Source organism: Condylura cristata, unplaced genomic scaffold, assembly GCF_000260355.1.
Source record: "Condylura cristata isolate star-nosed mole 26May11 unplaced genomic scaffold, ConCri1.0 scaffold00037, whole genome shotgun sequence".
NCBI classification, from domain to species: domain Eukaryota; kingdom Metazoa; phylum Chordata; class Mammalia; order Eulipotyphla; family Talpidae; genus Condylura; species Condylura cristata.
The window spans coordinates 10,060,889-10,085,791 of record NW_004567138.1 but is presented as its reverse complement, the minus strand read 5'-3'; the positions used below and the strand labels follow the sequence as shown (position 1 = coordinate 10,085,791).

Below are 24,903 nucleotides of genomic sequence, written 5' to 3'. Positions count from 1 at the left end.
TTAAGAAATTATAATTATTGTGCTATTGTTAATCTCTAATTGTTTACTTCATGAATTAAATCTATCATCATATGCATGTATAGGAAAAAACAATGTATATCGGGTTTGGTATTATCTGAGGTTTCATGGATCCACCAGGGATCTTGGGAAATATCCTCAGGGGAAAGAGGAAGACAAATGTCTGTAATAATAGTGATTGGGTGGGAAAATTTTGTTTTAAGGCTTGCATTTCAATGATCTGAAGAGAAAGACAAATTAGCTGCTTGGATTTAGAAGAAATGGAAGTCTGTAATCTTTCACTTTTCAGCATAATTTCTTGATGGGGGAATAAGCGCAAAGGATATCTGCACATAATTCTTCAAGTATCTAGTCAGTAATGCTCTCTCAAGAAGCATAGGGTATTTTGATATTGGTAAGTCTGTAATATGGGGTTTATAATACCAGCAAAAAAAAATTAAAAGGTGTTAAGGTCTTCCTTCCAATTCATCACCAACATTACCAAGAGACTAGAGTTCAACTCATTCTCTTTTTAAATTATTCATCTCCATAGAAATTCATTTTACTCTGTCCTATGTCTCTTCAGACAAAGATCAAAAGAATATATAGAAGTTTATTATTAGAATATTAAAAACTTGACTTGTAATTTTTATATAATAGCCATCAACTTTCAAAAGGTTAACATATAAATAGTTTTAGATTTATGTAAATAAAAATCTACTTGCTTCAGAGGGAGATAATAAACATAAAAGATGATGATTTGAAAATAAGCCAAAATATATAATGCAGTAGCCTATAAATGTTTAATACCTGTAATAAAATCATAGTGGCTATAGTGTAATTATAACTTATCAGACTTCATTCTAAACTGAGTGTGGAGTCAGATTTTATAACATGTCATAAAACTATTGATTTTTCTTAATGTTAGCCTCTTTTGCTATTCAGAAATCTTGAATAACATACTATTGTAATAGTATGGTACAAATATTAGTCTGCTTGATGTTTTATAACTCTCTTAAACTATCTTCACTTTTGAAAACTATTTTAAGTTTATTTTACCACACTCATTGGGTGAGTTGCACCGCCCTGCCTACCAGTTCGCTGATCCTTTCTATTTAATCTAGTCTGTTGTTGAATCCCTCTAGTCTATTTTTCAGTTTAGTTATTGTACTGTCTTGCTCTATCTTTTCTTGTATTTTCTACTTCGTTGAAGTTCACTTGTGACCATCTATTCTTCTAGTTGCTGAGCCTTGACTTTCAGTTCTGATCAGATTATTTATCTCCCTTTCATTGGGATTATTTTTCTCAGGTTTTATTTTGTTCTTTTATTTGCAGCATACTCCTCTGGCTCCTTTGCTTAACCATGTGTGCTTGTTTTCTATGTGTCTGATGAAGGAACCATCTCTACCATTCCTGAAGGAGTGACTTCATATGGAAGATACACTTGATCCTTCAACTTGGCTGTTGGGTCTCAATGCCTTGTGATTGTCCAAATGGCTAATTTATTTTAATAGTGTCTAGTTTGAGCATGTGAAGGAACAAAGCACAGTTGTTTTGCTATTGTGATAAAGATAACACCACAAAATAAAGGATGCCCTAAAGAGGGGATCTCATTCAACACCTTGAAAGAAAAGCTCTTCAAAAACAGTGCTGGGCGGTAGCCCTTCTGCCCGCCTCTGCCAGTACAGGCACATCTCACTGCCTACCTTCTCCCTTTGCAAAGCGGCAGTGGGCTCTCTCCTGTGGCCTGTGTCTATGCGCTGTTTCTTGTCACCCAGCCTCTCCCTTTGCAAGGCTGCCCACCTGGGAATACACAGGCCCCTCTTGTCCCTTTGAAGAGCAGCTCTGTCTGCCATCTTGTGTCCATGCAAGTGTCCTTTATCTTCTCCCCCTTTTTATAAAAAACTTGCCTTTTTGGGCAATATATTAAAAACTTAGTGCTGAGAAAGTTGGGCAGCCATCTTTATTTATTTAAAAAGACCTGGGGTACAGGCCAAGGGGTGTGTGTGGGTTGGGGGGGTAGCGGTGAGAGATTTCACCAGAGACAGACTGGGGAGCAGAAAGAATAGGAAGATTGTCTGAAATACACTGATGAGGGGGCGAGTCTGGAGAGGTCTGCTGTGCCATGTGAGTCAGCTTCCTGGCCACAAATCAAACTCACCTGAGGTGGCTACAGATAGCTTCATAGTGCTGCGCTTAACCCCATGTGCCACTAGGGAGTCCCCAAAATCATATTTAAAAGAATGAAGTTAAACCATATAAAATTAATTCTTTTAAACCATATAAAATTAATTCAGGCAGCAGCTCTTAAAGTATGCAAATATATCGTTTACAGTGGAACTATAAAAGTAAGCCCTGCTGACCACCAGGCTAGGTAATATGTCCTCGGCAACATATTGCAAAATCTGGGGCTTCAGATGAGGCTTATAAGCTTCTTTTTGCAGTACTGGAGTGATGAAAATCAGAGGAAGAGAACCAAGAGGCTATCCCTCAGATATGTGTCAAACCAAGCCTGCTCCTTAGGTCAAAGTCCCAAGACTAGTCAGTAGGTCTCTTTTACATACAAACTGGGAATGTTTTAATGTGCTATCTGTTCAGTGAATTCAGGGTGATAGTCAGATAATCAAGATCTGTCTTTCTTGTTGTCACAGCCCTAGGGATCCCAGGAAAACATGACTCTTTGGCTTCCATGGACAGGAACATCAAGGAGAGTCTCTTGGCCTGTATCTGAAAAAAACTGAGGTGCCTAAATAAATTGGAAGGCACCTGGTGTAAGTATAAGCTCCCCTCCAGGAGTTGCTGGTGGTGTGGGAGGACTGGCAGATGGAGAATAAAAGAAAGCATTTGAGATACACAAACACACACACACACGTATACATATACATATATGTATGCATATGTATATATGTATGTGTTTATATGCATATGGGTGTATATATATATATATATATATACACACACACACACATATATGTAGTGCTCACTTCGGCAACACACACACATACACACACACAGTACTTTAGAAATTTCTTTTCTAGTGTCATTTTAATTTAAACTACCCTGACTAATACTGCCCCTATTACTCTATTCTGTTTCATTCTGTAATCTATCTCATTGTCTTCACATTGTGGTGATACCAAATCACATTCACAATCATGGCAGAAAAGAACAACAATTTAAAAAGCTGATGAGGTTCAGGCCTACTTTTTAAAAATGGTACATTGGCCAGAAAACCTGTAGTTACTAGGAGGTTTTTGCTTTTATACCATGGTGGTAGGAAGAGAAGCTAGGATGGAGAAATTTTGATTTTATATTTTAATAAAAGTAAAAGAAATGTAGGTCATGTTCCTTGCTCTGACCTTTACTTTTGCTCAATCCTTCTGCTACTGTTCACTTTTTTGACCTCTTAAGGGTCTTTTCCATGACTTCTATGCAGTTTGCATAACCACACTCATGCTTTGAAGATACCACTTGAAATTTGTTGTTGGAGTTGCATTCTTCAAGTATTTTGTTAAATGATCTTTTTCATTTATTACTAAACAGCATATTATAGGATTCTTGTCATGTTTAGTTTTATGTTTCAATATTTAATAACATTGTGAAAACTTGCAGTCACACTGGGGATTTAGGCATCTTGGCATGAGGAACTGTAAAGTGTAAAGGCCTTGAAGTAGGAAAAAGCTTCTTGAGAAGGCAGAACTAGCTATAATTCAGGAAGAGAATGGAATTGGTGGGTGCTGAAGTCAACAAGCTGAACATGACCAAGTCACTTAGGATAGGAAGCATATTAAGAAAAGTGAATTTGGTGCATTTGCCCTAATTTTAGTAGTGAGACATTGAAAGACATTAAACCAGTAAATACTGTTTTTATTAATCACATTTTAAGCATTCTGTCTACTATGTGAAGAGGGATGGAAAGAGAGAGAGTAGAAAGAGTAGGAGAGGTCAGAGTCTATTTTATTTATCCTGGTGATAGATGATTACATTAGAAATGGAGGGAATGAAAAATAGTAGTAGTGCTGAAGAAAGGTTTGATAGTGAACTGATGCAACATTTTAGAGGAAGGGATGGTGAGTAGTGAAACACGATGTAGAATTAGGAAAGATTCTGAGGTTTTAGGCAAGATTAACTGTGAAACGGTGCTGTCATTAACTATGATGGGGAACCTTCATCAGGAGTGGATCTATGGGGGTTGAGGGGCGGGTTAGGATTTCCTGAGCTAGCTCCTGCATATTCAATGAGAAGTGAAGATGACTGAAGGGGTAAAATTTGGAACTTGTTATAGTCAAAGGAAGTGCATGTAAGAAAGTAGACGTTATGGGATTATCTTGTGGGTAAATTTAGGTAGGATAGAAGATCAAGGACAAAGACTGGGATACCCAACACTAGAGGTTAGAGACAAGATGAAGGTTCAGCAAAAAAGTATTCAGAAGGTGCTAAATTTCAGATGGGGAAATGAGGCTGACTGGTGTGTGACAATTGGGAGAGTAAGGCATTGAGAGAGAGTGGTGGGAGATGTCACACCTTGCCAGACAGAGCCTAGCGGAACCACTGGATGTGCAGTATGGAACTAGGTGCAGCTTTGCCAAGGTGTCGTGTCCAAATAGAGAATTGAAGGTGAGGAAGCAGAATTACAGGGTGTTCACTTTCAGGGTAAAATCACTAATAACCATAGTAAAAATAGCACTAATCAAAACCACTGAATCATTTGAATCCACCCAAATACATGAGTTCACTCTGTGATGAGCTTAGGTCTGTTTAATAGGAGAATGATGGAGAGAGGTCTTGAAAAGGTCAATATACACACAGTTTTGAAGAATAACATAACCCAGAAGGTGACAGTGATGTTTATAGGGGACACAGGGCAACAGGATCCTATAAAAAGGCAAGTTGATGTTGACTGGAAGATTGTGGAAGATGTGAATGGTCTCAGCTGAGATTTCAGAATGGAAAAGATTTCTTGAAATTGCCTACCAATGAAACAGAAGTTAATATTAAACCATTGAACCAATAAATTCTTACTCTTTTGTAACATAATGATAAGAGTTTTAGGTAATCATTTACTACTTGGCATAAAACAATGTTGAAGAGCTTAGAGAAATTTATATGTGAAAGAAATCTGAACCATACATTCTACGTACATCAGGTGAGTTTTCCATTTTCCCATAAGTTTTCTGCATTTAAGATGATGGGAAGGGCATGGTCCCCAGAGAAAGAACCTAAATTTGCTGTCCGAAGGTAGGCTAAAAAAAAAAATAATTAAAAAAAAAAACCTTTTCCTGCTGAGATAACTCTGAAAAAGAGGTAAACAATACCCTTTTCTTAAAAGAAACAAGAGTTCCAGAACTCAAAGGAATAAAACCACTAGAAAGGAAAGCTACAGAGAGAATCTGAATGTTTTTGATCATCCGGAGATGAAGTAGTAATTTTAAACTTTATTTTTGAGGTTTATATCACCCCTAAATTGGAACTGGACTAGATGTCCTTCAGCTTAAGATTCATATGTGTGACTTTTTAAAGTGTGAAGCATTTTAAAAAAAAAATAAGAAAGCACTAAGCAAAGCCATGGTGAGCCAATAAATGTAAAGGCTGCATCCTGCCAAGAAAGATTTTTGTCAGGACTCAAAAGGTCAAATTAACCTAAAAATACCAACTCTTTCCATTGAGCCTAAGTATTGGAGAAAGTAACACACACGGAAATGTGATGCTTTATGGAGTATTTAATGGAGGAAGAATTTGGTAACCAAAGGGTTTCCTCTCTGGGGTTAAGGTAAGAACCTGGACCCAATTCTTAGTTCACTTTATTAGCTAAAGACATTTTATTTTCTCAGACAATGAAGTCAGTATGATTTCAGTCACAGTTCCCTGTCATATAGTGAAGAGTTTTGCAATTTTCAGGGGGGTGTGCTTATTCTCAGAACAGAGTTAGGGACAATATAGGTGAAAATTGTCCCTGCTTCTCTGTTGTTTTGATCCTTAATTTGGTTTTGATCCCCTTTAATTTTTCTGGTTCTAATGGGTTTAGGCTTCAACCTTCACACCCCCTCTGGGGTCTAAATCTCAAGCCCCTGCATCGCTGAAATTGATGTCTCCTCTCCACTCTTAGGGTTTTCAAATCACTGGAAATACATTTAAAACACGTTTAAAGTTATTTTTAATGATGATGACAGTATAGTATAGGTAAATGTTGATGTATGATGATATATACCTGAAAGCTATATAATGTTATAAGTCATTTCAATAAAGATGATGTTTACTATACTTCTATATCTAGATAGTTATAATAGAGAATTTTTGAGATAATTTTATTATCTGTATGTAAACATACAGATGTGTTTTGATGGTAGGCAAGGTGAGGCTTATACAGAAATGAGCATGCGAAATTGTACTCCCCAAGAGTGTTGTATTATAAATCATTGGTCACTCAAAAATTTTGTTAAAGAAGAAATTTCAAAGAAGTCTATTGGTTTTGATATCCTCCTGATACTATTATCACATGAGAGACATGGAAATATGGACTGGAAAGAAAATTTTAATTCATCTAAGTCATCCAGGCCAGATCCTCATTTTAGAGAAGCAGAGACTAATAGTACCCAGGGTAACTGGGAGGACCTTTCAACAGCCACACAACTGGCTAGTTATAGTCAGGATAAAACCCAAGTCTTCTGAATCCTAACCGAGCACTTTTACCACACACAAACAAATCCCCTAATTCTTAGGAGATGTGAAGCAATGTCATTTATGATATGGCACTTCCTCCCAGCTCTCTCTGACTTTGCACTCTTCCTCCACCAGGTGAATGCCAGTCCTGGGCAGAGAGACACATGTCTGCAGAAGGCAATCAGTACACTGTTGCTGATGAGAGCGTCTTGAACATGGCTCAAGAACAGACCTTCAGGAGAGGTAAGAACACGTGCTGGCTGTGGGTGAAACAGGATCTCTGACTTACCATTTGATGATCTATTGATAGCATGTTTTTCCTAGCACCATTGCTAATAATTCAAGACAGTTAAAACGCATTTTACTGAAAACTAGTTGTTTTTTTAATGAGTGTGATAATATTAATAAAACTTTATTCTGTGGACACTGACATTGAGTTTTATATAGTTATAAATATTCCATGAATAGGATGAGGTCCATGAATATCAATTACTTTTCCTTTCTTTTTAAACTCTTTTAAAATTTTTTTCATATATTTACATTATTATTCACTTTATAACAGTATTTTCTTCCCGTTCCCCCCTCCTGTCATCCCCATAGCTCCCCACATTCCTCCTTCTTTCTGACCCTTCTCTGCCCCCCTCCTCTGTAGGATCTTTCTGGTTTTTACTTGTCTATTTGTTTTTGGATTGTTTTGTTGTGTTTTGTATTGTAATAAAAATCCTCTCCCCCCCCATCTCTTCATTGGGTTCTCTTAAGTTCATCCTATAAGAGATGAGCATAATCAATTCCAGCTCCACCCATGTTGCTGTGAATGGCATGAATTTATATAGTTGTTTTATAAAAAAAGTCTTTGAGGGACCTCTCTGGTTGTGCAATGGATTAAAGTGCAGCACTGCAAGCTAGCCACAGCCACTTCAGTGCAAGTTCCATCCTGAGCCCCTGCAGGTGACCCACATGGTGCGGCAGATCTCTCCTGTCTCACCCACTGCTCCCCTCAGCAGTGTACTTCCTCACTCTGCCTGTTCTGCTTCCCATTCTGTCTCTGGTGAATCCTCTCACTGCCCTTGCACCTCTGGCCTGTACCCCAGTTCTATATAAATAAATAAATAAATAAATAAATAAATCTTTTTAAAAAGTCCTTGACTGCTATGTAGGACAGGAAGGTAGCAACATTATTTCAGATAAAGGAAAAATTGCAGAGCAGAATTTTGAGAAAACAAGTTTATCTTTGCTGACTCTTAAGTTGACAGGTAGAGAAACCACATTAACTGTTTCTGCTCATATTTTATCCAGATGTTCTCAGAGGGAACGAGCTTTTCCTTTACACCATCTCATGCATGTCACCTCTGTCCTCTCTCTCATCTAATTGCCACTTCTTTTAAAAAATAATATGTCACGGGCCCTCCCTGGTGGCGCAATGTGTTAGGATGCAGCACTGTAAGCTGTCAGCAGAGGTGACCCACATGGCGCGGCAGACCTCCCCTGACCCTCCCGCTGCTCCCCTCAGCAGTGTACTTCATTGATCTGCCTGTTCCTCTCCTCACTCTCTGGCAAACCCTCTCACAGTCCCTGCACCTCTGGCCTGTGCCCCAATTCTAAATAAATAGCTAGCTAGATAGATAGATAGATGGGTATAAAATGTCACAAGGAAAGCTGTTATTTAAGTATCCAATTCAGTGTGTTGACAAGTTCAAGGAAAGTTGTGGAGAACCAAAATAGGTAACAAAAATGTAGGAAAAATGTAAATGTCCTATCATGAAGGAAATTGAAATAAAAATAGAGTTTATTTTTTGGATAAGGAGGTTACATTCCTGGGAGTAAAGCAATCAACCCAATACCCAGATTAATCTGCAGAGAGATTAAATATAAGTAATCATAGAGGAAATAGTGATAGAAGCATTAAAAATGATGTTAATTATGTTGTAAATAGAGCAAGGGCATGTACTTTTATAAAAATATAATTTTTTGAATAAAGAAACAAATCTTGTCAAAAATAATGTAGGAAATGGAAAAGTGTGTCCCCAAATTACCCATTTTAAAATAAACAAATTATGTCCTGGTAGTTTCACTAGGAAAACTCTGGGAGATTTTTTAAAGAGCAGAAAATGCTTTCGTATCCTGTGCAGAAGACATCCAAAGCATTCATGGAGATTGCCACTTTAAGAGGGTGGAGCCTCCTGTCTCTCTCCTTGAGTGTGAACTGTGCTTGTGACTTCTGGAACTCAGTATGGAAAGGGCGGGATAAGGAGCAGCTTTGCAAAGAAGAAACCTGGCCATACTCCCACAGGTCAGTGATTAAGCTCCACTATCAACAGTGATAAGTCAGATGGGAGAGCAGCGAGAACCACACCTGAGGGAGGTGAATATAAAATGCCTTAAAATATGCACTGGACTATGGTGATGGCACACAGGTGAATTGGTGGTGGGACGCCCATGGAAATTACAACTGAGATGTAAAAATGCACAAAATGAAGAATGATGTAAAAAACTAAAAAATATATTTAAAAAAAAATGTACCCTTGCTGTGAAATGATGAGAACATTTGCCTGTGTGGTCTTCCATTCAAAAACACACTGATTCATTCTAATCTTGAAAAAAACCATCAAATGCCAGTTATGGGGCATTAGACAAATACCTCATTGGTGCCCTTCAAACTGGCCAAGGTGATAAAAAAATCTGGACACTGTGCTAGGAAAAGGAGCCCACAGAAACTTGACAATGAAATGTATTGTGTTTTCATGAATGTATTGCTGCCACAGGAAGAAAAAAAAATAGGGAAAAAATCCAAGACATCTGGATAAAGCTTATGCTGGTTCACGAATTGTGGCAAGTGCACCATGTGATTATGAGGCACTAATGATATAGGAAAAATGAGTGTGGGATATGCAGGCCCACCGTACTAATGAGTCTGACAGTGCTCTGAAATAGACTTCCTAAGAAAAAGTAGAAAATGGTTTATGGTTTGAGATGGAAAGTTTAAAGCTATTTATAAACCTTGTATGGCCAAACAACTCACACACATTACAAATGGAGCTCAGTTATATTTGTTCATGAAATTCTCGCTGGAATATTAGAAAATTAAATCGTGTATTTGCATTAAAACAAAAAAAGTAAGAAGAGAACCTTCCAAATGTAAGTAATCACTTAATGAATTTATGTAAATCTACTCAGTTGTCAGGGAAATGTCTTGAGGTAGGTTCTTTTAGTAATACAGAGGAAAATAGATGACAGAGGAAATAGATGACACAGAACACAGATTTTGCCCCAAAACACACAACAGTACATAGAGGAGGTGGGATGCAAAAGTCTGTGTTTGGAATTAAAATGCAATTGATAGAACTCGAGTTTCCATAAAATATAGCAATGGCAAAAACTATTCTTATTGTTTCCTATTATTTGACTGCTATGTGTGTGCTCCTTCCTCCTTTTTCTTTTGGTTTAAATCTAAGGGAACAACAACAACAACAAAAAGAACAATGATTGCACTATGGAAACAGTAAAGAAGGACTTAAAAAACCCTTGTGAGATTTACTGAAGATAACTGCAAAATTCTACCTGGGGACAGAGAAAAAGACTAGTCTACATGGGGCCTCATCCTGATTCTTGGCTAGGAAAAGGCGATGATGGAAATGTGACAGTTACCCTAAGTAGAGTCAGCTGTAACAATATGTTGGCGATCAAAATCCAATGTATATGTTTTACAGATGGGGAAAGGCAGAGGCTCAACTAAATGCTCCCAGAATCAAACCCAAGTTGGGGTCTGGCAGTCACCTCCTAACAAGGGTGTCCTTACCCAGGGAACAGCACTGGACCTCCACCTGCATTTGCTCCCTGGCAGAAGCCAGAATGTGGGGCATCCACCACCATGAGGACAGGAGAGTTCAACTGACCCTTCCACTCCTATCCAATTGTGTGTCTGCACTCAGCCCAGGATCACCCAGGAGTTCCCATGGAACATGGGTGCATTTTGGGCAACAGTAGCCAAAAAATTCAAAGATAAAGTTGATGGACTTCTGTAGTCTGATCTACCTACCTCTCAAGCCTCATCTCTCTGACCCAAACCAAACCAATGTTCTCTGGTGATAAATGACATCACACATCATTCCCGATGCTCATGTGGGACACTAGCGACATTGCTAACAACTTCTTTCCTATTCATATACAATTTATCACTCTTCTGTCTCTAAACCCACTCTTTCAATTCCACCCTACTAAGTTCATCCCAGCACCCTGTCTAGAAATCTTTCTAAATGCTCACTCTGGCCACTCCTTCTATTTCTCTGAACAGTGGTTCTGGGGTTATCAGCTCCAAACTTCTCTGGGGAACAGGTGCCCACCAGACTCTGTAGACCAATGTCTGCTTTCTCATTATTCCTGCTCCACAGACACAATGCAGTCTTTTCTGGACTGAGGGAGAGTGGAGTCAGGCACCTACTTATAAGAACTGTTTTTTTCTCATCTCAGGTTTTTGCTCAGTCCGATATGGGCTGGCCTTCATCTTGCTTCTCTGTAACATTTTTCTTGTCACCCAACAACTGAACTTGAGCATCACCATGCCAGCGATGGTGAACCACACAGCACTCAATGCCTCCACAGAAGGCCCCCCTACTGACACGCGGGACAACTGGAATGAAACTCTAAAGGAACCTAAGCCAGTGGTGAGTTTAATGAGGCTCTGGATTGTTTCTCAAAATCAAATGATATTATTTAGAGAATGATTTATTGAGCACCTACTATGTTCCAGGAGTTCTATAAGAATATAATAAGTATCTTAGGAGATTGTATTCTTAATTACTGTCTATGTGTGTAAATAGAAACTCATAGTGAAGTAATTTAGTAGACATAGTTCTTCCTTTCCAATGTGAAAATAATCGCAAAGCAGGCTTCTCAGATTTGTGTCTATATCCTCACTTTCCATAGTTTTTTTTTTAACTCCCTAGCTGATGATGCCATTTTTGTTTATGGATTTCTTTTCTTTTTATGTTCTTTTATATATAATTGATCAGTTAAATTTTTACTGGGGAGTGATGTAAAGGGGAAATAATACATTAACTTCACATATATGTGTATATACATCTATATAGTTGAAAGTGGTAGATTAAAGGAATTGGCAGAGATATGAAAGTGGACTGCTAATTTTAAGTATTTTTTCCTCTCAATTCCTCATAATAAACAATTTCAGGTCTCTAGGTAAAGATTAACAATGATGTTCTGTTCTTTATCTAGGCCCCATTGTATGACTGGAACCCTAAAACACAAGGATTGATCCTCAGTGCCCTCAACTATGGCTCTCTCTTGGCTCCAATCCCCACTGGCTATGTGGCCGGGGTCTTTGGGGCCAAGTACGTGGTTGGTGCTGGCCTGTTCATTTCCTCAGTCCTGACCCTCTTCACTCCGTTGGCAGCTGATGCTGGGGCGATCTTGCTTCTTGTCCTCCGGATCTTCCAAGGCATAGCTCAGGTACCAAGATACTTTCTAGGTATGAGTAGAATATGGGTTCCAAGGTGATATCAGATAGCTAAGAAGGTAAATTTTCCTTTTCAGGTTATGGTGTCCACAGGACAGTATTCAATTTGGGTCAAGTGGGCACCCCCAATGGAACGGAGTCAGTTGGTCACCATTGCTCTATCAGGTAATTGTCCCTCAGTGTCACCACTGTGCTTCCTCATCACACAGTTACTGAGCGAAGGAACGTGTTTTAAAGCTAGATTGTTTGGACCACAGCCAAACCTTTAATCACCGTGCAGCTTGGCTTTGTGTGGGGTTTGATCTGTAGGAAGCATATAGATTCCCAAGCTTGCCCCTCACCCCCAGATAACTCACTTCTTTTTAGGGATACCAATGGGGGCCTTCACCATCTTCGCTGTTGGAGGTGTCCTCTGCCAGACCCTAGGGTGGCCTTATGTCTTCTATATCTTTGGTAAGTTTGTGCCTTTGATCTAAGACTTTCCTTTTAGGACAGAGAATGCTGGGCATGATTTCTGTTTTACAAGTTATCTATGGTTAGTCAATTCCTATTATCTATTATCTATAGATATTTATATAACTGAATTTGACAATGTTCAGGCTTAACCATGTTGTCATAGTTGCAGTCTGTCTCTGCAGCTTGAGTGTGTAGGTAGAATAACTTTATGCATTGAAATGCATCATAATATTTTGTCCTCATTCTCATTGGAACCTACAAAGGATCTCCAAGGAGCTTTCTCTCATAAGTTGTTGACAGTGTTATCTGGTGTGATTTTATTTTTAGTTATGTTTATTTATTTAATACATTTTAAAGTACCTTCTATTATTTATGCAACCAGAATATTATGGCAACATGATCTCATCATAGTTAAACTGCCTATTGCAGTAGAGAGTCAGTCAGGAGAGTCTGGGGGCAGGGCAGACCACATGAGGTGCAACTGTGTGTACAGTACACAGGGCATGATACTGAGCCTTCCCAAAGACACATGGAACATTCCAGAGGCAACATTCTAGTACTTTACTAATCTGTCATCTCAAGACTACCCCAAATACTGTGGTTTTCAATGAAAGTCACTTACTTTCTTAGTTCTGTGGGACAGCTGGGCACTTCTCTTTGCTGTGTCTCATATTTCCTTGGACAGTGGGTGATTAGTAATATGTTCTTCCCAGGAAAATGGCTAAAATCTAAGAAGGCAAGTGGCAAAATTCAGTGATTCAAAGAGAAAGGCCCTGACCTGCCCCAAGCGATTGATAAAACAAGTTACATGGCCAAGGCTACAATCAAATGATGAGGTAGACCCTGCACTAGGACGTTATTTTGCTTAGATGTAGATTCAGGGGAGAATAAAATATTGGCAATGAGAACAATCATCAGGGTAGAGCAAAACTGAAAAACTCCAATCCATTTCCCTCTTCTCCCAGGTGGAATAGGCTGTGCCTGTTCTTTTCTCTGGCTGCTTCTTGTCTACGAGGACCCTGTGAATCATCCATTTATCAGCCCTACTGAGAAGGAATACATCGTGGCTTCACTGGTTGAACAGGTGCACTGAGCATCTCCTCTGTCACCTCCCATGTCTGTCTGCATGTGCTGGAGGTGAGATGTGCAGTAGAGCAAAGCTTCTGTCTCTGATGCAGGGGACACTGTTATGTGCTTTCTTCTAGGGTGGTTCTCCTGGCTGGTCTGTTCCCCTGAAGGCCATGGTCAAATCCCTGCCACTTTGGGCCATATTAGTTTCTTCTTTCACTATATATTGGCGTAATTATATGTCATTGACATATACACCAACATTCATGAACTCTGAACTTCAACTTAACATCAGAGATGTAAGTATAGAGCAGTAGCTCATTCTGTTCTATTAAATACTTTGTGGAATTCTCTGTCCTTTCTATGGTTACATTAGGGGGTTAGGCCACAGGATATTCAAGTAGGAGTGGCAATGTGTTTTACTTGCATTCTGATTCAGGAGGTTCTGATTCACTGAGAAGTACCTATTGCTTACTGGGACAGAGTTGTATGGTTTTAGGTCAATATAACATTCGTAGACTGTCACATTTTTAAGGGGACTTAAAAAATGTCAGGTTTCATCCAGTTAACATTTCCAAATATGATGCACTTCTGTCAGCTTAAACCACACAGCTTTAGCAATATTGTCTCTTTGAGAAAGCAGTGACTTAGAAGCATTAAAAAATGGTGAAAGATATGATTGACAGGATAGATGTTCCTGATAAAGCTTATATCAAGCACTTGTGTTAAGAAGACACTTCTTTGAAGTACAACATATATAATAAATGGTGCATTTATGGGTACAAATGCTCTGATTGAGAGTAACTGCCTTTCAATTCTTCATAAATGAATTTTCTAATGGTTAAAAGCGTTGTATTTTCACTGTAAAGATAATTCACAAAGTTGAACTATTGCTGTTCCCCCCTCCCTTCAGACACTAAATCTGTGTCCCAGGTGATTGCAACATGCAAACTGGTTAACAGAGAGCTGCCTCTTAGCAGAGGTCAGAGCCTGTGGCTCCTGCATGCGAGGAGCCTGGGTGCTGAGATCAGAAAGTCCCGGACACAGAGACAGTGGGTTGCCCCAAAGGTGGAGGAGGACCAGAAGCAGCAGAAAACCAGGACACGGGCCAGGGAGTGAAGGAGAGAACTAGGACATCTGAGCTGAGCGAGGCGTCCTGAGGCTGCAGCTGGGAATGGTTTGTGTCTGAGTGAGGCCACGTGGCTTTCACCCCCAGACGCCAAGGCTGAGCAGGGCAGGATGGGGAGTGGTGGGGGGGTCAAGGGCCTGGCCTCAGAGCTCTCAGGGTGATTTCCCACTAAGTCACATGACCTTCATGGTCTCCCTTTACTCAGGCATAAAAGGAACAGCTTGGACCAGGTGAGAGTGAACTGTTCTTTGTGTGTAACAAAGGATGTTCTCCTCCTTGCATTTTCCTATAGACACCAAATTGATAATAACCAGGTTCAATTTATAAAAACATTTTAAGCATAAAAACATCTTTAAAATAAACTAGGGAAAGTGTCAGGAGATCCCAGTGGAGTGACATCTGGGTTGTACCCCGCGATTTAGCAATGGTAGGGGTGAAGCCTTGCTGACTGGTCATCTAGTTCTGTAGCATTTCCTGTAAATTTCAGTGTATTTGGGTCAAAGATTTCCTTGATTTTGCCAGTTTGATCCATGCAGAATTTTATTGGATAGTAGTATAATTATTATGAATTTGGGAATCTTTTAATATGTTTAAGAGCTACACAATTTTCCTTTTCTTCAAAAAGGAGTGAATGTTCATATTCTCTGCCTTTTTTTTTTTTGGCCGTTTTTTTTTACATCTGTTTTTTCCAGGTGATATTATATATATAGAAAACATTAGTCCCTTTATTTTTCACTATAAACTACATGATCTTTCCCCCAAGCACTTAAATTATGTTAGCTCATATGAGTAACATGACGCTTACATAAAAATGATGTGCATCTGTATAGCCGTAGCTGTAGACAACCAACCCACAACTCCGTCTACATTACTGTGGGGGTGATGACATACCCCTCACTCATCTCTTTCCTCAGAGTGGGATCATGACAGCTCTGCCATTTTTGATTGGTTTTCCCTGTCTTATCCTTGGAGGTCAACTAGTTGGTTTTCTGCTCTCCAGAAAAATCCTTAGGCTCAACACTATCAGGAAACTCTTCACTGCCATAGGTAAGAAATAAGGTGGATAGAGGGGTGAGTGTGGGAATTCAGGGAGCCGCCTGTTCACTGCGTTTGTCTCCTGCCCAGCGGTCCTCATCCCTACTGGACTCTACGTGTCCCTGGAATGGGTGAGATCCAGCCACAGCATCACTCTGGCCTTCTTGTTACTGGCTCCCATCTTCCGCGTCCTGTCTGAAGTAGGAGTTCTTCTCAACATGGTGGATATTGCTCCTCGGTAGGGATGTTTTTGTTTTATCCTCCTAGAAACTCAATTCAGGTGTTATGGGCAGACTTGGTCTGACACAAGGAGAAAGTAGGAGTGAATACCTGCAGCTGGCCCCAGCCCTACATCCAAATGGCTGCTGGAAGGACCCAAAACAGAGTCCTTCAATCGTTATTTTTAGGTGAAAACAAGAGTAGAGAGTGGCCACAATCAGAGTCCAACCAGCGGCGACTCTCTTTGGGGAATACAGCCATCGTGTAAGGTTGGATCACCAAAAGCACTCAGGAAACAGAACAGGGCTTGTTCATGGCAGGCCTTAGTGCAGGCAAAGGCAGGGGGCAGCAAGAGGAACACTAACCTGTGGTACCAGTAAATATCAAGATGACTAAATCTTCAGGCCTCACTCCTGGGGTCCTTTCACACTAATTCTCAGGTTATGAGGCAATATATGAGGGAGAGACCTTAGTCTCAATGGAGCCATTGTCTTATTTAACTGGGGGTCATTTAAACCTTAGAGAGAGATTTTGTATCTCCAAATCAGGTTGCAAAATTGGACTTCATAGTAGCAACCAAGATAATATATGAATGTGATAAAACCATCAATCACTGTGTAAATAATGTTCACAGGTTAGTTACAGTTTACCCCTTCCAAGTCTCAGGCCCCCAGAAAGAACTCTCCTAATAACTAGTCAGTAGGTTTACTAAGGCTCAGCACAGCCCAGGTAGCCACAGAGATTTGTAAAAGTTGCAACAAAGGAGCTGAGATCAACACTTACTTGCTCTGCAAACTTTTCCCTCATATGTCTCTCTCTCTCTCTCTCTTAGGTACAGTGCTTTTATCAGGGGTCTATCACAAACATTTTCTTATGCAGCAGGTGCCCTCTCTTCCACTGTTTCTGGATATTTTATAAACCAGGTGAGGTCTGGTATTCTGATGAAAATCTAAGAGAAATCTACAGAGCTTGCATTGCGAGCATTTCCTTCCCTGCTCAATGTGGTTCAATGCGAAACTTGGGGATCCCAAGCTTCCATACACTCTCATGTTCACTCTAGGCTCAATTTTGCAGGCAAATGACCACAGGTTCAGGTGTGGACATGGTCAGATGTTCCATATTCTGAATTTATGTGTTATAAGTTCCTAGAGGTGATATTCTCATGGTAGTCAACAGTTTTTTTAAAAAGATTTTTTTTTTTTGGTGCACAATAAGAACTGGGATACAGGCCAGTGAGAAGCTTCACCAGAGACAGAGTGGGGAGAAGAACAGGTAGATGCACTAAAACACACTGCTGAGGGTGGGTCAGGAGAGGTCTGCTGCATCATGTAGATCAATCCCTGGTGGGGGATCGAACTTATCACCACTGCAGTGGCTGCAGATAACTTTCACAGTTCTGTTTTAATCCACTGTACCACCAGGGAGGGCCCAGCAATTTTTTTAAAGCAACATCTGTGCCTTTCTTCTAACTACTCTGATGACTGGGACAGCTAGTTTCTAGGATGTAGCATTTTTCAGTGTTGAAACCTTAAATGCACCAGGCAACCGTAACCTAAAAAATATTTGCAGGGTGAATGAGTGATATCATGACACAGTGAAGGAACACTGCGCCTCACCCAGTTTAGTTCATCAGCGGACATACTCCTCTGACCAGCGTTGCTGGCTGATGGTTTTCCAATATGATAGCTTCCCATCTTTGGAGATGAGTTGTAGAATAAAATTTAATAGAAGACTTGAAAATTTCTAAGGAGTCTTATTGGCACAGCCTTTATATGAAGAAAGATACATATGACATTTATGTAGTATCATTATTACATTTCCAACAGAAATCCAGGAATATAAAAAAAAATAAAGTATATTTCTATGACATTAAGTTGTTTATATTAAGCTACTATTTTTTTCCCTTTTTTCATTCATTCATCAATCCATCCATCCATCCATCCATCCATCCATCCACTCATCCAACCTTCCATCCAACCAATGAATATTGAAAATGAATGTGTGCCTTGCATTGTTTAAGTAAAAAAATTGTACACAAATCCCTTCTTTTAGAAGTATTTTAAGAAAGTAATATGCTGAAAACTAAAGAAAGAGTAAAATATATGATACATCGAATGGCAGATGTTAAGTACAAAAAGAATAAGTAGGGGAGGTTCAAGCAGGCACCGGAGGGTGGGCATTCAATTTCATACAAATGCCCAAGGTAAAAAGGAACATTCAAGCAGGGAGGCAAGAATGAAACAAATTGGAAGGTGGGGGGTACCATCCGATCAAAGGGAAAGGCCAATGCCCAGGAAACATACCTGCATATTCTGGGAACAATCAGGAAGCCTATGGAAGTTGGAATAGAGTTGATGCTGCGGGTCCTAGGATATGGTGCCAGACCCTGTTAAGTAGACAAGAGGGATGCTAACTGGGAGACTGATACCCTGTCGTTTCTGTCTCCAGGATGCAGAGCTTGCTTGGAGAAATATCTTCCTGCTTTGTGGTGCTATTGACATTGTAGGCCTGGCCTTCTACCTCATTGTTGGCAAGGCAGAGGTCCAGGACTGGGCGAATGAGTAGACTTTCATCCACTTCCAAGCAAGCTGAGGGAGAAGTGACATCCGGGGCTCAGTTGTGAATTGTGTGTCCTCACACACACCTTTTCAGACTTGCTGGACTGATTAACTTTCAACTTGAATTGGCTTTGTTTGCAGTATCTTCCCAGAGACCTTGATTATGTAAACCTGGGGTGGTTCCCTGGGGATGGGAAGGGGGAAAGTGAGCTATTTTCCTGTGAGCACTTGAAATCAGGCGTGTTTGAATTTCTGTGTGATATCTATTCTTTCTGCTCTTATACCATATTGAAAAATATACATGTTTTCTTCCCCTGGGCCTGGCACAGAGTTCCAGCACCCTTGTAGCTTTTCTGAGTCATATGTATGATCGGAGCATCTTTTGTTATAATATATGGACTTAGTCCCAGTCGACTTAGTCCCAGTCATAATATCTTCTATAAGCGTTGCAACTTTTTTATTTATAATGTTGTATAACTAAAACTTCTTTGTTATAAACCAATGTAACTTCAATAAACTTTCTTTTAAAAAGGGAAAGAGAGTGCTCACATCCCTTCCCCTACAGAAGATGGTCTGCCTGCAACTTTTTCCTAACCAGAGGGACATGGCAGGAATAACACACTAAAATGTTAGTTGATGCACCAAACTATATTGGAATGAGTATTTTCAACGACCTACTTAGGGGAGGATGTTTGCTAATTCAGATGACTACATGATGTTTTATTACTAAAGAACACTATTTTAAAAATGGAAGTTGGAGGAAACCTGACTTTCCATTTTATCTTCACTAAGTTGGTTCCAAAGGAAAATGCAAAACCTGCCCCTCCCCTCTTCAGCTCTTGAGAAATTTTGTTCAGGTAATATCAAGGAAATGCCAGTATAATTCTAGCAGTTTATGGAGACATTCAGAGGATGAAAGCACCTGTCTGAGAAAATTGAAAGATGCTGAAAGAATTTCTTATTTGTTAATGACCATGACTGTGAGTTCTGTGGGGGGTAGTAACCAAATTCTGTGAGCACCACTGTCAAATTCCTTTCCTGTCTATTTGCAATTGTCACTTTCATAAGCTCATTCACTTCTCTGTTTCCTCTTCTCCCTTTGATAAGCCACAACCTTTGTACAAATTAACACTGAATTCAGTCATGTTAGAGTCTTCCATATTGAGTAGGATATTAATGATGAAAGTCTGGCCTCACCACATTTACCAGTGTCCAACTTCATTTATCTTTGACTTTCGTGTAGAGTGTCACAAATCCTCTCTGCTCAAGAAAGATGAAGATCTCCGTTTGGGAAGGAATAGCCTGGGACAGGTGTTGAAGTGTGGGCAGGGGTGTGGGGCCCCCACAAGGGGCACCATGTGAGAGCTGTAGCAGTAAGAGAGGAATGAGGAGGGCATCTCCTGCAGTGAGAAGATGGTGGTGGCAAGGTCAGGTGGTGACAGGTAGAGGGATTAATTAAGTAAATCCATATTCTAAGCACATGTGAAAATGGTGACTTGGGGTAATGGATATATTAAATAGTTTGTGGTAATAGTGTCATGTTGCATATGTCAAAAGACTGTATTACATTCACTACATTTTTATTTTTCAAAAAGAAATGAATCAAACCAAAAAGAATTATGTGCTGGAGACAAAGAATGACAAATACTGAGCAGCAGACAATTAGCATGCAACTTGTGGTTTTGGATTGGTGAGCAGTATTTATAGACAGACACGCCAGTAATTACCTGTACACATGTGGTCCCTACCTTCCTCCTCCTAATAAAACTATGGGTAGAACAAATCCAACATCCGTGAACACATCTATCCTGAAGCTTCTAAATTGATTCTTAAACTTTAAGATGAAACAGGACCTCTTCAATGGTTTTCTGATTCTTATGGTTGGCTTGGAAAAATACACAATGAGCCTCGAATGATGTATTGTGCCAGAACGCATATAAGTGCTTCAAAGAATGATGAAGAACCACAGGCTAAACCTGCAAGTTGAGCATCCAAGCAAATAATAAAGGTAGGACTTGTATTATTCTCTAAATGTTAATTCTTTCTCTTCATTTCATATCAGCAATATCTGTCAGGTTTTCTTTCTGCTAAGTTACAACTATCTTTGTTAAAAATACATAATTGAAACACACTACTTCTCAATGAAGAAAAGTCCAACTAAGAGAAATTACTTTGAGCATATGGACATATTCCAGTTCACATAAGACTTCTAACTGACTTGTTTATTTCAATGTGGTTTTGTGGTTATCTATTTTTCAGTGATGGTATCAGAGGGAGAAGCCACATGGCTGTGAAGTGACTGAGTCCCGTGTAGGTGCCCAGGCTGGGCGGACTTTTAATGCCACTCATGTGAGCAGTTCTTTGTTATCTGATTTCTCACACTTTTGGTGTGGTGATAAATATCTGAGGAGATGGGATCTTGTTCCCCAAAACCACATACAGTATTGTAAACGAGTGTTAACAATAAAAATATCTTTAAAGAAACAATTTTCTAAGAAATAGCAATTCACTTGAAATTATAACTAACCTACAATCAAGAACACATTTAGTTTAAAACTGATTATAAAATACATAAAGAAACATTTAATAGAATTTTCCACATTAGCTCTTAAGTTATTTTATTAAGCCCTCAAGAATTTTATTGTGTGCATGTTTGTGTTGTGAGTTTTCACTTTTCATTTAGAGATGGCCTTAAACATCTATCAACATATCTGTCTATAAACCATGCTTTGGGAGGGTCCCCTAGGAAATGCAAGTAGAGACGACAATGACTTCTAATATTTACTTGTTCTTTGTTCTGATATCAAGCACATTTCCTAGTAGGACAGAAATAGAGCTGGTAGAACTCCTTTGCTCTATACAAAAGACAAGGAAAAGGATCTACAGCCAGCTTATGATTCCCATTCTAGATTTTCTCAAGCCTCACATCTCTCTATTTAAGACTTATGGACTCAAACAATCAGAACTAAAAACTCGATCTGACCTCATAATAAAGGAGTTAATCTGTGACCACACTACTCTGTTCGTGTGGCTCAATGGTCCTAAATTCCTAAATAACAGAGCACAGGGGGACTGTGGAGACACTTAGCAGCTTGTTTCTTTAGTGTTTTATTGGAAATAGATTTCCCTGTAATCAGCCTGGTGGACTTGAATGTTTGTTGCATGTGCAGATAATAAACTCAACCCAAACAAATGCAACTCATCTGAGGAAATGATCAGAGTAAAGTAAATCACTTTAGTGATTCAGTCACTATTCTAAACAGTGAAGACTCGGAAAGTTATTTGCTGTAACTTGGTTTCTGAAGATTGGATTATTTGAAGCTAGAGTCCTTGATGAATGCCTCATAGGGCATAGGGTTGTTCCCCAGAGGGCAAAGATGAGTCAGTCCTGGGACATCCATGAAGGTGATTCTCCAAATTAGTAATTACCTTCTGATAAGGCTTTTTGGTCATAAAAACATTTACTCACATTCTTTTGAAAATAACCATTTAAGGTAATTCAAAAGCAAAAATTCCTTTTAACAGAGGATAATAGGATAATTCTGTAGGTGCTAAATTCTTACATCTGAAAAGAAAGCCGAGCATCATATATTCAAAGTAAATAAGAGTTTGTCCTTAGATTCTAGAAATTGTTAAAAAGAATCCTTTTCATCACCATGTTTGTTGTGGAATATTAGATAAAACTATTCAACATAAAATTTAACCATGGTCAACACTAAGGGGATATTATATTTGGATAATTTAATGTAATTTTAGTGTGGTAGCAATCTTCTAAATTGACACCCCATTTTCCTGGTCCTGAGAGATACCCTTCTCCTGCTGTATCAGGTTTGTCTATGTAGCCAATGAAATCCAATGTGGCAGAAGCTATGTATGTCACTTTGCTGATTAGATAAAACAGATAAAGCTGCTTCTTGTGGTCACATATGGAAACAGTCAAAATAGCAATCAATAATTCCAGTAATAAATAAAATAGAGATAACGTAAGTTAACAGGAGTCTTGGTTTTTACATTTAGAGTAGTCTAGAAAGAGACAGATTGAATGGCAGGAGATTGCCAAACAATTGAGTAAGAATCAAACACCAACAGAACTCATGATGCCTGTGGAGCAGAGACGATGGTGGTATGGAGGTAAATCCAAGTGTGCACCTGCTACAGGTAGGCCATTCTGCTGCCTGAGGAGGGTTTACAACACTGTTTGCTGTCATTCTGGGTTATGACATTCCTAAGGTTATGCTGTGGTGAAGGGACAAAGTTTTATCGTTTTGACATTGTGGCAGTAGAACTGTTTTGATAAAGAAGAATAAACAAAGTCTTCCTCCTTATAATCCGTAATTTCACTTTTTTAGGTTTCAGTTATCAGTCACCTCTAGTCTACCCACACCACTTGGTCTTCACATAGCAGCTTCACCACCAGTTCTCACGCCCAGAGCCAAGACAGAAAAAGAAAACAAAGAGGTGAAGTAAAGACCTAGGTTTTTGGTTTTTTCATTGCACCTATGTCCATAAGTGTGTATTTCCAAAACAGGCATGAAACTGAGGATTTTGTTGTGTAGCAGTGGGAAAGCCAGTGTTTATAAACTTAAGAATCCTATTTATACGTAGTAATTTTAATAATTTAAAAATTTTAAATAGATCAAGTGAAATTCTTGGTTTAATTTCTGGCCTTCTTTTTCAATCCAACTACTCATTGTTTTGAGCTCTCAATTATCTCCTCTATGAATCCTGCCCAGGATACATCGCCCCATTCATGGGTTTTGAGTCTACTACTTGAGTTGATTTCTTTTTTTTTTTTTAAGATTTGTTTATTTATGTGTACAATAGCTGGGGTACAGGCCAGAGGTACAGAGGGGTGAGAAGATTTGTTCACCAGAGACAGTGGTGAGCAGAACAGTCAGGTTGACTCAACTGCACTGCTGATGGGAGCAGCAGGTAGACTTATGTGGGCCAGCTCCCTGGCCAGAGATCAAGCTCATGCTGCAGTGACTGCTGATAGCTTCTCAGTGCTGAGACTAAACTGCTCTCACACGAGGGAGGCCCTGGAATTGCCTTCTTTAGAGGAACACAGCAATGGTTGGAATCCAGTCAGCAAAGGGACAGGGTGGGATGGCCAGGTCAAGTAAGGTCAGGAACCTTATTAAGGAAACTGAATTCAGCATTTTGCCTTATTTTTTTTTTTTTTCAAGAAGGCTATGGAAGAATTCAGGCATTGAGTTATGATGTACTCAGATTTCAAGCATTTTGTTCACTATCTGCACAGGGGCTGAGAGCAAGAGTGTGGACCAATAGTGGGAGCAGATAAGAGTCTATGTTAGTGGTGTTTGAGAAGGGATGGGGCATAAAACTCATGGACAGGCTGGTTGCTGAGTGCTGAGAAAGAGTGTGGAATTAGAGACAACTTAGAGGATTGGGACAAGATAAACTAAGGAAACTAGGGAAATGGTGATGCCATTTACCAAGATAGGGAGACTGGGTTAGGTGTGGTACTGGGAAATCTCTGAAATTCTCCTTGTGGCACTGGAAACACTGAGCTAGCTTTTGCATAATCAGTGTTAGACAAAGGCCAGTGAAGAGATGAAGTTTGAAAATCAGGCATAGGTTATGTAAGAGACAGGACTGTGTAATATCACGAAATAACAAACAGGTGAACTACATAGTAGGTGATACCCTAGCTTTGCTAGGGAAAAAAGTTCAAGGACAGAGTCCTGGAGACGCCAATATGAGAGATTAGAGATAAGATGAGGATTCACCAAAAAAGAAATTCAAAAGGAGTAATAGAGAAGACACAGGAAAATTGAGGCTGAATGGTCATGACAATCGGGATAGCAGGCCTCTAGAGCAGAGGTGTCAGCACCACAGAGTAAGCCTGGGAGTCACCACAACTTGCCATCAAGGAAGTGGGGGGATTTTGCCAAGGGCTGTCCGGTCTCAAGTAGGCTCAAGAGACAACTGGAGATGAGGAAACAGGGTACAGTGTGCTGAGTCTTCTGTAATGTTTTTGAGGCAAGGGTCACAGTCACATGTTGTCAGTTTTTATGGAAAACTCAGTATAGTTTTGTCAGTAACTATCATTGGAAAAATCACAAAAATCATTTGGACCAACTAGAATATATTGATTTCACTTTGGAAAATTTCCTTCTATAAAAAGGAAGAATCGGGCCCTCCCTGGTGGCGCAGCGGGTTAAATAGCACAGCACTAAGAAGCTTAAGCTACTTCCACATGAGTTCGATTCCCGCCTGCCCCGGAGGAGACCATATGGCGAGGCAGACCTCTCCTGACCCGCCCGCTGCTCCCCTCAGCAGTGTACTTC

The 24,903-nt window shown here is 39.6% G+C and overlaps 1 protein-coding gene across 1 annotated transcript in view; it reads left to right on the top strand.

Annotated features, from left to right (window-relative positions):
* The first annotated feature begins 3,988 nt into the window (after positions 1–3,988).
* Positions 3,989–24,903, top strand: part of LOC101629338 (probable small intestine urate exporter) — a 37,612-nt gene continuing 16,697 nt past the window's right edge. Inside the window, exons 1-10 of the mRNA XM_012732928.1 lie at positions 3,989–4,067; positions 6,793–6,900; positions 11,125–11,315; positions 11,887–12,120; positions 12,205–12,292; positions 12,494–12,580; positions 13,549–13,667; positions 13,789–13,950; positions 15,695–15,827; positions 15,906–16,053. Of these exons, the coding sequence (XP_012588382.1) occupies positions 3,989–4,067; positions 6,793–6,900; positions 11,125–11,315; positions 11,887–12,120; positions 12,205–12,292; positions 12,494–12,580; positions 13,549–13,667; positions 13,789–13,950; positions 15,695–15,827; positions 15,906–16,053 (1,349 nt within the window). The remainder of the gene's footprint in view (positions 4,068–6,792; positions 6,901–11,124; positions 11,316–11,886; positions 12,121–12,204; positions 12,293–12,493; positions 12,581–13,548; positions 13,668–13,788; positions 13,951–15,694; positions 15,828–15,905; positions 16,054–24,903) is intronic.